Source organism: Somniosus microcephalus, chromosome 12 (assembly GCF_052327205.1).
Source record: "Somniosus microcephalus isolate GS21.2 chromosome 12, FLI_Smic_1.0, whole genome shotgun sequence".
Lineage (NCBI taxonomy): Eukaryota > Metazoa > Chordata > Chondrichthyes > Squaliformes > Somniosidae > Somniosus > Somniosus microcephalus.
In genome coordinates, this window is record NC_140998.1 from 24,698,567 (window position 1) to 24,712,283 (window position 13,717).

Sequence of the window (13,717 nt, forward strand, 5' to 3'; positions counted from 1 at the left end):
ATGGCCCAGATTTTGCAGTAATAATAATGGTGAGACTATTGGCGCTCGCCTTTTATTAAAGAGTCCGCATATGCACAGTTAAACACGGAAATCAGGAAGTTTCTGTCCGATTTGCCCTGCTCCTCCACAAGCTTCGCTACACTGGTACGTCGCAGAGAGACTCGGCATTAAAACACATGAAGGGCGTGAAGTTATGGGACTTACCCACCAGTTACCCACTAACACGCCAGAAAAGGTTTTTAATTGTCTTTCTGTCTCTTTTATCTCTCAATTTCATCTCTTTCCCTCTCTTTTATTTTGCTTTCTGTACATGATTTTGCGTTGAATTAAATATTCAAACTTACACTTCCTAGTTTAGACTGTGTGTCCGTGAGGATTCTTCAGTCTGATTGGTTGAAAAGCCACGCTGTTGCTTTTTCTGCTCACGCATGCCGCAGATCCCCTGTAGAGGGTGCCGCGCTGAAAAGGATCTTTAAATTACCGTAAGTTGCCACACAAAAGCCCACGCAAAGTCTGTAGGCAGCTGTAAGCGTAATGAACGGCGGGCGCTGTTTGTTTGCCACTGACCACAAAATCCGGGCCATTTTTTCAAATTTGAAACGACCAAATGATGCAGCCGATATTTGCTGAAAAGTGATGTAGCTGTAAAAGGGCCTGCGGTTCCGTTTCCCTCATTATTTTACAACTTGGAAACCCTTCTCTCTACCAATGGCAAATGAGATACAACTGGTAATTATGAATGTTCCTGCAGCTAATTCACTGCATCTTTCAAAATGTGCTCATATCCTCTCCAAAGATTGTAAAAATACTGGAAAGTTATCGAGCTACTATTGATTTCTACATTGCTACAGAGTTCCTCAGGGAAGCATTCTCACCCCAACTATCTTCAGCTGCTTTGTTTAATGACCTTCCCTTCTCCGGGTTATAAGATCAGGAGTGGAGTTTTGTGCTAACTATTCCAAAGTGTTCATCTCCGTTCAGAATTCCTCCAATAATGAAGCCGCCCCAATTCGGCCTAAGCAGGACAAATTCTAGGCTTGGGCTGGCATATGGCAGGTAACATTTGTACCACATGTGCTAGGCAATGGCCACCTTCATCAAAAGGTTACCTGGCCAGCTCCCCCGATCTTCAGCAGCACCACCGTGGCCAATTCCCCCACCATCAACGCCTTGGTGGTCACCATTGACCACATCAATACTGTGACTACAAGTGCAGGAGATAGGCCTAGGTACTGCAAGCCTCTCCACCAGCTATGAGGCTCAGGTTAGGGGTGTGATGGAATACTCACCACTTAGAGCCACAGAGTCCTAACGGCACAGAAGGAGGCCATTCAGCCCATCGAGTCCATGCCAGCTCTCTGTAGAGCAATCCAGTCAGTCCCATTCCCCCGCTCTATCCCCGTAGCCCTGCAAGTTTATTTCCCTCAAGTGCCTATCCAGTCTCCACTTGAAAACATTGAGTGTCTCCGCTTCCACCACTTCCACCGACAGCGAGTTCCAGGTCCTCACCACTCGCTGCGTACAAAAAAAAAAAAAGTTTTTCCTTGCGTCCCCCCTGTATCTCTTGCCCAAAACCTTAAATCTGTGTCCCCTAGTCCTTGTACCATCAACTAGTGGGAACAGCCTTTCCCCGTCTAGCCTATCCAAACCCGTCATAATCTTGCACACCTCTATCAAATCATCCCTCAACCTCCTTTGCTCTGATGAAAACAAATCCAGATTCTCCAACCTGTCCTTGTAGCTAAGATCCCCCATCCCCGGAACCATTCTGGTAAATCTCCTCTGCATCCTCTCAAGGGCCTTCACATCCTTCCTAAAGTGTGGTGACCAGAACTGGATGCAATACTCCAGTTGTGGCCTAACCAGCGCTTTATAAAGGTTCAGCATAACTTCTCTACTTTTGTACTCCATACCTCTATTTATGAAGCCCAAGATCCCATATACTTTGCTACCCACTCAATATGTCCTGCCACCTTCAGGGACTTATGCACATTGACTCCCAGGTCCCTCTGTCCCTGCACACTCTTTAAAACTGTGCCATTAAGTGTATATTGCCTCTCCCTGTTCCTTCTGCCAAAATGCATCAACTCACATTTCTCTGTATTAAATTCTATCTGCCACTTGTCTGCCCATTCTGCTAGCCTTTCTATGTCCTGTTGCAGTCAATTGGTTTCATCATCACTGTTTGCCACACCCCCAAGTTTGGTGTCATCGGCAAATTTAGAAATTCTTGTACAGGAAACTTTGGTTTATCCGGAGGTTAACTGTCCGGAATGCTCGAGCCACCGGCAAAAATCAGGAGCCGTTTCGTTAGTTTTTTTTTCTTTTCGTTGCTTTTTTTTCACCAGTCAGGCTCTGCAAGGTCTCGCTGAAGCTGTTGCTAAGCTACAGAGACGCTTGCAAGGTACGGCCGACTGTTTAGAAGCTGTTGCTAAGCAACAGGGTTTGTTGCCAGATACGGAGCTCAAAATCTCCGTATGTTTCAACATTAGCGCTGGTTTGTCCGGCAGTTTTGATGGGACGGCAACAGCTCGGTCCCGTCGGTGCCGGATAGCACAAAGTTTCCTGTACTTAGATTTAGAAATACTTGTCTGGATGGGTGCAGCCATAGTAACACTCAAAGCTCAACACCGACCAGAACAGAGCAATTTGCTCCATTGGCATCCAGTGTGGCTGCTGTGTGTCCTATCTACAAGATGCACTGCAGCAATTCACCAAGGTTACTCCAACAGCATCTCCTCCCCCGTGGTCTCCAACAACCCAAAGGGCAAGGTCAGCAATCTTGTGGGAACACCATCACCTCCAAGTCACACACCATGCTGACTTGGACATATATCGCCATTCCTTCATCATTGCTTGGCTAATATCCCGGAATTGCCAACCTTGTACTGATATCACAACAATTCAGTAGCAACTTTCAAAAGGGAATTGGATATATACTTGGAAAATTTTGCAGGACTATGGGGGAAATAGAAATAGAAACTTACAGCACAGAAGGAGGCCATTCGGCCCGTCGTGCCTGTGCTGGCCCTTTGAAAGAGCAGTCGTGCTTAGTCCCACATCCCTGCTTTTTGCATTCAACTGAGGGCAGACAGAACCTTAGCTTAACAACTCGTCCAAAAGATGGCAACTCCCAACATTGCAGCACTGCTTCAGCCTAGATTATGTGCTCAAGTCCCTGGAGTGGGGCTTGAGTCAACGATGTTCTGACTCTGAAACGAGAGTGCTACTACTGAGCCAAGGCTGACGCCCTATCAGATAGTTCCTCCTCCTCTTATCTCTCTCAAAGATTGATACTGAAATAAAATCTTAGCACTCAACTCCGAGCCCAGAGGTTTGTGGGTTAACTCCCCACACCAGTTTAAACCCAGACCAGCGAATGGTTTGAAAATCATCTGTGAGAAATTAATTTGGGCAGTCTCAACCAAGTTCCTAATAGCAATGGCACCACAACACAACAGCCCCCAATTCAGCTCAATTAATGCTGTCACTCAGGAAGGCTGACTTAGAAAATGGCAAAATATCATACAATGCAAGTATGGTATTTTCTGGACTGGGGAAGAGTAGGAAATGCTTTATTCCATATCTAACTCTGCTGCATGTGAATTACGAGCATCTGGTGCTAATAATGAGTATACAAAATGGGACTTCCATTCTGTCGTATTCTCCTCCAGCACCCTATTGAGCACAGATTTTTGCTTTCAATTTTTTTACCACCCACAAATTTACCTTCTGGTCAAGAGGGGACTGTCCCAACAGGATACCCTAAAGTCATTACTAAAAGAAAACATAGCAATCTCACTACCACTGAAAGGTTTCACCTATCCTGCAGCATCGATAGCTGCAGATGCCTGTTTCTGCAGCTAACCTCACAGCTTAAGGACCCCCAAAGAGATTTTCTTTCAGGAGCAATCGTACGGGGATTCAAGTTTCTTGCATGAATCTGCCTCAGAGTCACAAATACTTCAGATCTGAGCTTCCTTGTATGTACCCACATTACAACAGTGACTACACTCCAAAAGTACTTCATTGGCTGTAAAGCGCTTTGAAGCGTCCGGTGGTCGTGCAGGGCGCTGAAGAAATGCAAGTTTTACTTTTTACCCAGAAAAACCTGTTCATCGCTCACACATTTGCTATTGCAATGATATGGCTCAAAGTACTCTACCTTCAAACAGATTTCTAGTCAAACTAAGCCTCCTTTCTCAACACCTCCATCATCATTGTACAAAAAATGCTTTCTATAATACTGTATAATTATGATCAAGGGCACCAACAATTATTCCACATTTCAATAAAGTAACACTGCAAGGAAAGAGTGAGAATAGGACTAAATGGATAGTGCTTTCAAAGGGCTGGCACAGGCACATTGGGCCGAATTGCCTCCTATACTGTAATATTCAATGCTTCTAACAACTGCAGTGGTTCATGGAGGTGACCCACTGACACCTTCTCAGCCATTAAAAATGCCTTTCAAATGTTGTCCAAATCCAAGTTAAGAAATAATGAAACTTGTATTGAACATGTGAGAGTTTATATATTAGTTGAATATGAAACCTTTAATGATTCTATCTTTCAGCAGTCAGCGCTCATGCTCTCATCTTTAGGGTGGCCTTCACTATGTGTGTAATTGGCTGTTTTTTACGTGCTTTTTGTCTGCAGAAGTATTCACCCGATCACTATACAACATTTCCTGTAGACCTTGCTTACCTGTCTGAACAAGTGGCAGCAGCGTGTGGCTTCCAGCAGTTTAAGGCAGAAGCTGGGATACTGAATTATTACCATTTTGACTCCTCGCTGGGTATCCATGTGGATGAATCCGAGATTGACTACTCCAAACCCCTTTTATCATTCAGGTAAAGGAAAGTGAACAAAATGGCACTTTTTTGGGGGGAACAAAAAGTAGTTCCTTTAATGAATATTTTTATTGATCATCAGTCTGTGTTGAGTAGTGTTCACTAGTGTTTCCAGTTACAGAAGGGTCAGTGACCAGAGGACACTGATTCAAGGTAATTGGCAAAAGAACCAGAGTCGAGATGTGAAGAAATGTTTTAACACAGCAAGTTATTATGATCTGGAATGCGTTGCCTGAAAGGGTGTGCTGGAAGCAGATTCAGTACTAACTTCAAAAGGAAATTGGATAAATACTTGAAGGTGGAAAATTTACAAGGCTATGGGGCAAGGGCAGGGAGTGGGACTAATTGGACAGCTCTTTCATAGAGCTGGCACAGGCCTGATGGGCTGAATCTAGTGGTTCTGTTTTACATAGAAACATAGAAGATAGAAACTGCCTTCTGTGGTAGAGAATTCCACAGGTTCACCACACTCTGGGTGAAGAAATTCCTCCTCATCGCTGTCCTAAATGGCTTACCCCTTATCCTTAGACTGTGATCCCTGGTTCTGGACTCCCCCGCCATCGGGAACATCCTTCCTGCATCTAGTCTGTCTAGTCCTGTTAGAATTTTATAAGTTTCAATGAGCTCCCCTCTCATTCGTCTAAACTCTAGCGAATATAAGCCTAATCGACCCAATCTCTCCTCATACGTCATTCCTGCCATCCCAGGTATCAGTCTGGTAAATCTTCGCTGCACTCTCTCCATGGCAAGAACATCCTTCCTCAGATAAGGTGACCAAAACTGCACACAATACTCAAGGTGTGGTCTCACCAAGGCCCTGTACAACTGCAGTAAGACATCCTTGCTCCTGTACTCGAATCCTCTCACTATGAAGGCCAACATACCATTTGCCTTCTTAACCGCCTGCTGCACCTGCATGCTTACCTTCAGCAACTGGTGCACAAGGACATCCAGGTTTCGTTGCACGTCCCCTTTCCCCAATCTATTGCCGTTCAGATAATCTGTCGTCCTGTTTTTTGCCACCGAAGTGGATAACCTCGCATTTATCCACATTGGGCAGATGCATGGCAAATGCAGTATAATCACCCAACCTGTTCAACCTGTTTTATTAATTGTTTAAGCAGAAGCCCTTGTTTACTCGATAAGTTGTTCCTTTTGTGCTGGTGCTTCAAGCCAACAGCCTTGAGTACCATAAATATCAATTCTTCAGCTTGCTCTCCATCTGAAGTAGTCATATCTAGGACTTGGGGATAAAAGGAAACTCTTGTTCAAGCTCTAAATGCCTTTACTCCATGACATGAATCAGTCATTCATGAAAGAAAGACTTATGAAATAATACTGAGCGGCCTACGGGTGGCGCTGTCTGGGGAGAGTATAAATACTCTGGCACGGGCCCAGCTTGCGCAGGACATTCTTAACAGGAACTAGTGAAGGACACAACTAGACCTCCATGTTGTAAAACCGTTGATTAAAGCTTTGTTTAATGCTTAGACCAAGTGCCTAGTAGTTTTCTTGCGTCACTCCACATCTCAACCAAAACACACTTGGCATCTGGAGGGGAAAAGTTTTGCACAGACTGTAACTTCTGTTGTACTGACAGTTTAATCTTTGTCTCAGCAATGTCTGACACCTGGAAGTATATGGCCTTGATTGACCGACTCTACAGGCTGGAGGGAGGTGCTGGGTGGAGGGAGGGAGGGAGCGAGTAAACATTGAGACGATCAATGAAAGTAATTGAATTCCAGCAATTTGCAGAACACTGGCCTTTTTTTATTTCTAAACCTCATAACCTACATTTTTCTCCCAGTGTTGCACAGTTCTCATCTGAATGGCTAACTTAATCCTAGGCTTAGAATCATAGAAATTTACAGCACAGAAGGAGGCCATTCGGCCCATCGTTTCTGCGCCAGTCGAAAAAGAGCTATCCAGCCTAATCCCACTTTCCAGTACTTGGCCCTGTAGGTTACGGCACTTCATGTGCATATGCAAGTACTTTTTTAATTGCAATAAGGGTGTCTGCCTCTGCCACCCTTTCAGGCAGCGAGTTCCAGACCCCCGCTGCCCTCTGTGTGGAAAAAGTTCTCCTCAACTCCCCGCTAATCCTTCTACCAATTACTTTAAGTCTATGCCCCCTGTTATTGACCTCTCTGCTAAGGGAAATAGGTCCTTCCTATCCACTCTATCTAGGCCCCTCATAATATTATACGCCTCAATAAGGTCTCCCCTCAGCCTCCTCTGTTCCAAAGAAAAACAAACCCAGCCTATCCAATCTTTCCTCATAACTAAAATTCTTCAGTCCTGGCAACATCCTCATAAATCTTCTCTGTACCCTCTCTAGTGCAATCACATCTTTCCTGTAATGTGGTGACCAGAATTGTACACAGTACTCTAGCTGTGGCCTAACTAGTGTTTTATACAGTTCAAGCATAACCTCCCTGCTCTTGTGTTCTATGCCTCAGCTAATAAAGGAAAGTATCCCGTATGCCTTCTTAACCACCTTATCTGCCTATCCTGCTACCTTCAGGGATCTGTGGACATGCAGTCCAAGATCCCTCTGTTCCTCTACATTTCTCAGTATCCTACCATTTATTGTGTATCCCCTTGCCTTGTTAGCCCTTCCCAAATATATTACCTCACACTTCTCCAGATTGATTCCATTTGACACTTTTCTGCCCACCTGACCAGTCCATTGATGTCTTCCTGCAGTCTACAGCTATTTTCCTCATTATCAATCGCACGGCCAATTTTTGTATCATCTGCAAACTTCTTAATCATGCCCCCTACATCAAAGTCTAAATCATTGATAAAAACCACAAAAAGCAGGGGACCTAGTAGTACTGAGCCCTGCGGAACCCCACTGAAAACAGCCTTCCAGTCACAAAAACACCCATTGACCATTTGCTTTCTGCCACTGAGCCAACTTGCCACTTTGCCTTGGATCCTATGGCATTTTACTTTTTTGACCAATCTGCCATTGAAATTGAAATACCACTCTGAAATTGCCCACTAGGCAGTGAGTGTAGCGCAGGTTAACTCTCTCTCTGATTTTGGGGAGACACCTTTCCTATGGATATCTCTTGAGAGGTGATTTGGTATGGGGAAGATCATGGTTGCAAGTCTAAATTCCACCACGGTGTTGCTACTCCAACATTTTGTGTGGTTGGCCTCTGGGATTCTAATGTTGAGCAGTACTTATGAAATAGATGTGACCATAGAGTGATGCTGAAGTTTCAATTCATCAAAGTGAGAAGCCAATCTGCTCAAAACTGTCAAAAACATATTACAGTACCCTGAATGCAAAATGAAAATCCGAAGTCTTGGCCAATTTTTCAGTGTAACATGGTAATAAATTTGGAAAAGTTATGGCGTGTGAATATTTTTATTTCAAGACCATGATAATTGGGTTTCTGATATTTCTTGGTGAGTGGGAATCAATAGGATAAATTATTTGGGTACAATTGATGAAGTTCTGCTTTAAATGTGTTGTACAGTGCTACTCCGAAGCCTGTCACTGGTTCCATCCCTCCTCCCAACCATTGTCTCGAGCTGGATCAGACTGTTCACAATCTCAGTGTTATGTTTGACCCTAAAACTGAGTTTGGATCTCGTATCCTCTCCGTCACAAAGTCCGCTTACATAGAAGCATAGAAACATAGAAGATAGGAGCAGGAGTAGGCCATTCGGCCCCTCGAGCCTGCTCCGCCATTCAATGAGATCATGGCTGATCATCCAAATTCAGTACCCTGTCCCTGCCTTCTCCCCATATCCCTTGATCCCTTTAGCCTCAAGAAATATATCTAACTCCTTCTTGAATATATTTAATGAATTGGCCTCAACTGCCTTCTGTGGTAGAGAATTCCATAGGTTCACCACTCTCTGGGTGAAGAAATTCCTCCTCATCTCTGTCCTAAATGGCTTACCCTTTATCCTTAGTCTGTGACCCCTGGTTCTGGACTCCCCGACCATCGGGAACATCCTTCCTGCATCTAGTCTGTCTAGTCCTGTTAAAATGTTATAAGTTTCAATGAGATCCCCTCTCTTCTAAACTCCAGCGAGTATAAGCCCAGTCGACCCAATCTCTCTCCATACGTCATTCCTGCCATCCCAGGTATCAGTCTGGTGAATCTTCGCTGCACTCCCTCCATGGCAAGAACATCCTTCCTCAGATAAGGCGACCAAAACTGCACACAATACTCGAGGTGTGGTCTCACCAAGGCCCTGTACAACTGCAGCAAGACATCCTTGTTCCTGTATTCCAATCCTCTCGCTACGAAGGCCAACATACCATTTGCCTTCTTAACCGCCTGCTGCGCCTGCATGCTTACCTTCAGCGACTGGTGCACAAGGATGCCCAGGTCTCGTTGCACTTCCCCTTCTCCCAATCTATTGCCGTTCAGATAATAATCTGCCTTCATGTTTTTGCCACCAAAGTGGATAACCTCGCATTTATCCACATTATACTGCATCTGCCCAATCACCCAACCTGTCCAAATCATACTTCCACTTCTGCAACATAGCTCACTTCTGCCACCCACCGCCTCACCCCATCTACTGCTGAAACCCTCATCCTTCAACCTCTGACACCCCCCAGACTCAATTACTCTTGTTCTCTCTTGGCTGCCCGCCGATCATCCACCCTTCATAAGCTCATCCAAAACTATGCTGCGCGTATAATTTCCCACATCAAGTCCTTGGTCTACGCTGAGTGAGTTGGTCCCGGTGTCGAGTGAATCTAGCTACTGGGTCAACTGTGATGCCACCCACCCCCCTCCCCCAAGATGGAATGGTCTACAGACACTGTTTAGGATCGTATTTGAAGCATGGCTTTGTGGATGAGGTACCAAAGGATGATCCGCACCACCATTGAGCCACTGCTTTAGGAGGAGGGGAGGGAAGAAAATTGACAGGGTGAAAATAATTGAAATCGCTAATCTCAAGTTTTCTTTTTCTCTCTCCTCCCTCTAGTTTTGGCCAGTCAGCTGTGTTTTTACTTGGGGGCCAGAAGAGGCAGGACCCTCCCCTTCCCATGTTCATGCACAGCGGCGACATCATGATCATGTCGGGCAGGAGCCGCCTTCTGTATCACGCAGTGCCCCGGATTGTCCCTAATCTGGAAGGAAAGGCAATCCCTAGCTGTTTAGAGCGTGTAGCGACCAGGGACAGCTGCTCCGCTGACACAAGCTTTGGGCAATGTGATGACGGTGACTGGGAAATCTGTGCAAAATACCTACAGAACTCCAGGGTGAACATGACCGTGAGGCAGGTGGTGGGAGTCGGACAGAGCTTCCCAGTCGAGTCAGACAGTGAAAGGATAGCAGGCGCCTGGCCGTACTCTTATCACCAAGATCCCAAAGAGGAGAATGAACATAAACGACAGAAACTAGTCAGTGAAGAAGTGGCGGAGTCTCCATAATTCTACAAACTTTTTCTTGGGGGTGGTGTGGTGCTGGTTTTGTGCTGGAAGATCCACAAAGGCAGAGATGCATCAGCTCACTATGTCTCTGTCACAAGTTTTTTACTCACTTATGCACCTGAAAGACTGTTGAGGAAATACTAAGGGGTCTCTCCCAATGTTCCCTGTAACTTTTTTTTTGGTGCACGGTCCCTTTAACGGGCTGCGTGGCCCATTCAAATTTTCACACGTGTGCGATTTCTTACATTGAAAAGGTGGTGAGTGGCCTGCACAGCAACTGAGCAGGAACATTGGTCTCCCCGTCAGTGCCCATTTTTGGGGGTCTCCCCGTCAGTGCCCATTTTCGGGGGTCTCCCCGTCAGTGCCTGTTTTTGGGGTCTCCCCATCAGCGCCCGTTTTTGGGGTCTTCCCATCAGCGCCCGTTTTTGGGGTCTTCCCATCAGCGCCCGTTTTTGGGGTCTCCCCGTCAGTGCCCGTTTTCAAGGGTCTCCCCATCAGTGCCCGTTTTCGGGGGTCTCCCCGTCAGTGCCCGTTTTCGGGGGTCTCCCCGTCAGTGCCCGTTTTCGGGGGTCTCCCCATCAGTGCCCGTTTTTGGGGTCTTCCCATCAGCGCCCGTTTTTGGGGTCTTCCCATCAGCGCCCGTTTTCGGGGGTCTCCCCGTCAGTGCCCGTTTTCGGGGGTCTCCCCATCAGTGCCCGTTTTTGGGGTCTCCCCATCAGCGCCCGTTTTTTGGGGTCTTCCCGTCAGTGCCCGTTTTTGGGGGTCTCCCCATCAGTGCCCGTTTTTGGGGTCTCCCCGTCAGTGCCCGTTTTTGGGGGTCTCCCCGTCAGTGCCCATTTTCGGGGGTCTCCCCGTCAGTGCCTGTTTTTGGGGTCTCCCCATCAGCGCCCGTTTTTGGGGTCTTCCCATCAGCGCCCGTTTTTGGGGTCTTCCCATCAGCGCCCGTTTTTGAGGTCTCCCCGTCAGTGCCCGTTTTCGGGGGTCTCCCCGTCAGTGCCCGTTTTCGGGGGTCTCCCCATCAGTGCCCGTTTTTGGGGTCTTCCCATCAGCGCCCGTTTTCGGGGGTCTCCCCGTCAGTGCCCGTTTTCGGGGGTCTCCCCGTCAGTGCCCGTTTTCGGGGGTCTCCCCATCAGTGCCCGTTTTTGGGGTCTCCCCATCAGCGCCCGTTTTTTGGGGTCTTCCCGTCAGTGCCCGTTTTTGGGGGTCTCCCCATCAGTGCCCGTTTTTGGGGTCTCCCCATCAGCGCCCGTTTTTGGGGTCTTCCCCGTCAGCACCCGTTTTCGGGGGTCTCCCCGTCAGTGCCCGTTTTTGGGGGTCTCCCCATCAGTGCCCGTTTTTGGGGTCTCCCCATCAGCGCCCATTTTCAGGGTCTCCCCGTCAGTGCACGTTTTCAGGGGTCTCCCCGTCAGTGCCCGTTTTCAGGGGTCTCCCCGTCAGTGCCCGTTTTCGGGGGTCTCCCCGTCAGTGCCCGTTTTCAGGGGTCTCCCCACCAGCGCCCGTTTTTTGGGGTCTTCCCGTCAGTGCCCGTTTTTGGGGGTCTCCCCATCAGTGCCCGTTTTTGGGGTCTCCCCATCAGCGCCTGTTTTTGGGGTCTTCCCCGTCAGCGCCCGTTTTCGGGGGTCTCCCCGTCAGCGCCCGTTTTTGGGGGTCTCCCCATCAGTGCCCGTTTTTGGGGTCTCCCCATCAGCGCCCATTTTCAGGGTCTCCCCGTCAGTGCACGTTTTCAGGGGTCTCCCCGTCAGTGCCCGTTTTTGGGGGTCTCCCCATCAGTGCCCGTTTTTGGGGTCTCCCCATCAGCGCCCATTTTCAGGGTCTCCCCGTCAGTGCACGTTTTCAGGGGTCTCCCCGTCAGTGCCCGTTTTCAGGGGTCTCCCCGTCAGTGCCCGTTTTCGGGGGTCTCCCCGTCAGTGCCTGTTTTTGGGGGTCTCCCCACCAGTGCCCGTTTTCAGGGGTCTCCCTGTCAGTGCCTGTTTTCAGGGGGTCTCCCCGTCAGTGCCCGTTTTTGGGGGTCTCCCCATTAGTTGCCCATGTTTATGGATTGTTCCAAATCTTTGCAAGTCGAGGTGAATGAAGTTTAATGCAGGAGAATGGAACACTTTCTATGTTGGATACTCAATGTCTCGTCAAGCTGACAAGTATACCATGGGTTAAGTGCAATGTAATGCCACCATACACTTTACCCCAGGTGTATACCCAGCCTTGGGATAGCACCCCTAATTGTAGCACTGGCATTTCTATTTCTTACATCAGCCACCTTTGTGGCCTTTTGAGATTCTCTGCCAAGCCTATAGGAGCCATTTTCTGCTCGCTGGGGAACTGCGTTCAGACTCGCAAACTCCTTTCATTGAGGCCTCCTAATACAGAAAACTCTCCTCCCGTCAGGATGCCCTGGACTTAAACAAAGCTCAGAGAGGGAAAGCATAGTGTGTTGACCTAATTCAACACTCACTTTGATGAATTAATGGGAATGATAGCATAGTGGTTCTGTTACTGGACCAGTAATCCAGAGGCCTGCACTAATGATCCAGAGACATGAGTTCAAAATCCCACCACGGCAGCCGGGGAATTTAAATTAAAAAAAAAAAAAAACTACTGGATTGTCATAAAAACCCATCTGGTTCACTAATCTGCCGTCCTTACCTGGTTTGGCCTATATGTGACTCCAGACCCACCGCAATGCGGTTGACCCTTAACTGCCCTCTGAAATGGCCGAGCGAGCCACTCCGTTGTATCAAAACCGCTACGCACCACCGACTGCAGCGGTTAAAAAAGGCGGCTCACCACCACCTTCTCAAGGATGATTAGGGATGGGCAATAAATGCCGGCCTTGCCAGCGACACCCACATCCCTAGAATTATTTTTTTTTTTTAAGAATTGTGCCATCAAAAGCTGGCTTTGGAGCAGTTATTGTAACATAGAGAGCCCTCTAATCGTGCAAGTTGGTAAAAGCCATGAAAAGACATTCAGGCCCTCTGTTTATGGCAGCCTCGAGCTGGGGAGTAGCGTTGGAAAAAGTCTGTATTAGCTACCTTTTTTTATTTGCGTTGAAAATGGGCTGTAACAGGTGGAGACTTTGATAAAGCGACATGAAAATAACGAGCAGCTGTTAAGAGATGATCAAATCTAGTGGGAGTTTCAGTTTTATACCATCTGAATAATAAAGAAGTATTTATACATGAATATTGGTTTCTCGGTTGCTTGAAATACTTTAATTAAATGCTGAGCATAATGTCAGAATTGATAAATTGGTATTTAAATTCCCCTCGCTGTAGTCCAGGAATCCTTGTTGTAAGCGTATAAAATATATACTAAATATAGAAAAGAGGACTGTAGAGAGAAACACAAGGGATGCCAAAATGACTAGTATTTTATCTTCCATCCCTTCTGAAACCTCAGTGACAGTAATTTACCACTAGCTGAAAGATTCTAATTAATTGTTTTGTTAAACCCT

The 13,717-nt window shown here is 47.0% G+C and overlaps 1 protein-coding gene across 2 annotated transcripts in view; it reads left to right on the forward strand.

The window, feature by feature from the left end:
* alkbh1 (alkB homolog 1, histone H2A dioxygenase) overlaps positions 1–13,446 on the forward strand; it is a 50,674-nt gene extending 37,228 nt beyond the window's left edge. For both annotated transcript variants that reach the window (XM_086002660.1, XM_086002661.1), the window contains exons 5-6: positions 4,660–4,853; positions 9,819–13,446. In XM_086002660.1, the coding sequence (XP_085858786.1) occupies positions 4,660–4,853; positions 9,819–10,266 (642 nt within the window). In that variant the 3' untranslated portion in view covers positions 10,267–13,446. The remainder of the gene's footprint in view (positions 1–4,659; positions 4,854–9,818) is intronic.
* The last annotated feature ends 271 nt before the right edge of the window (positions 13,447–13,717 follow it).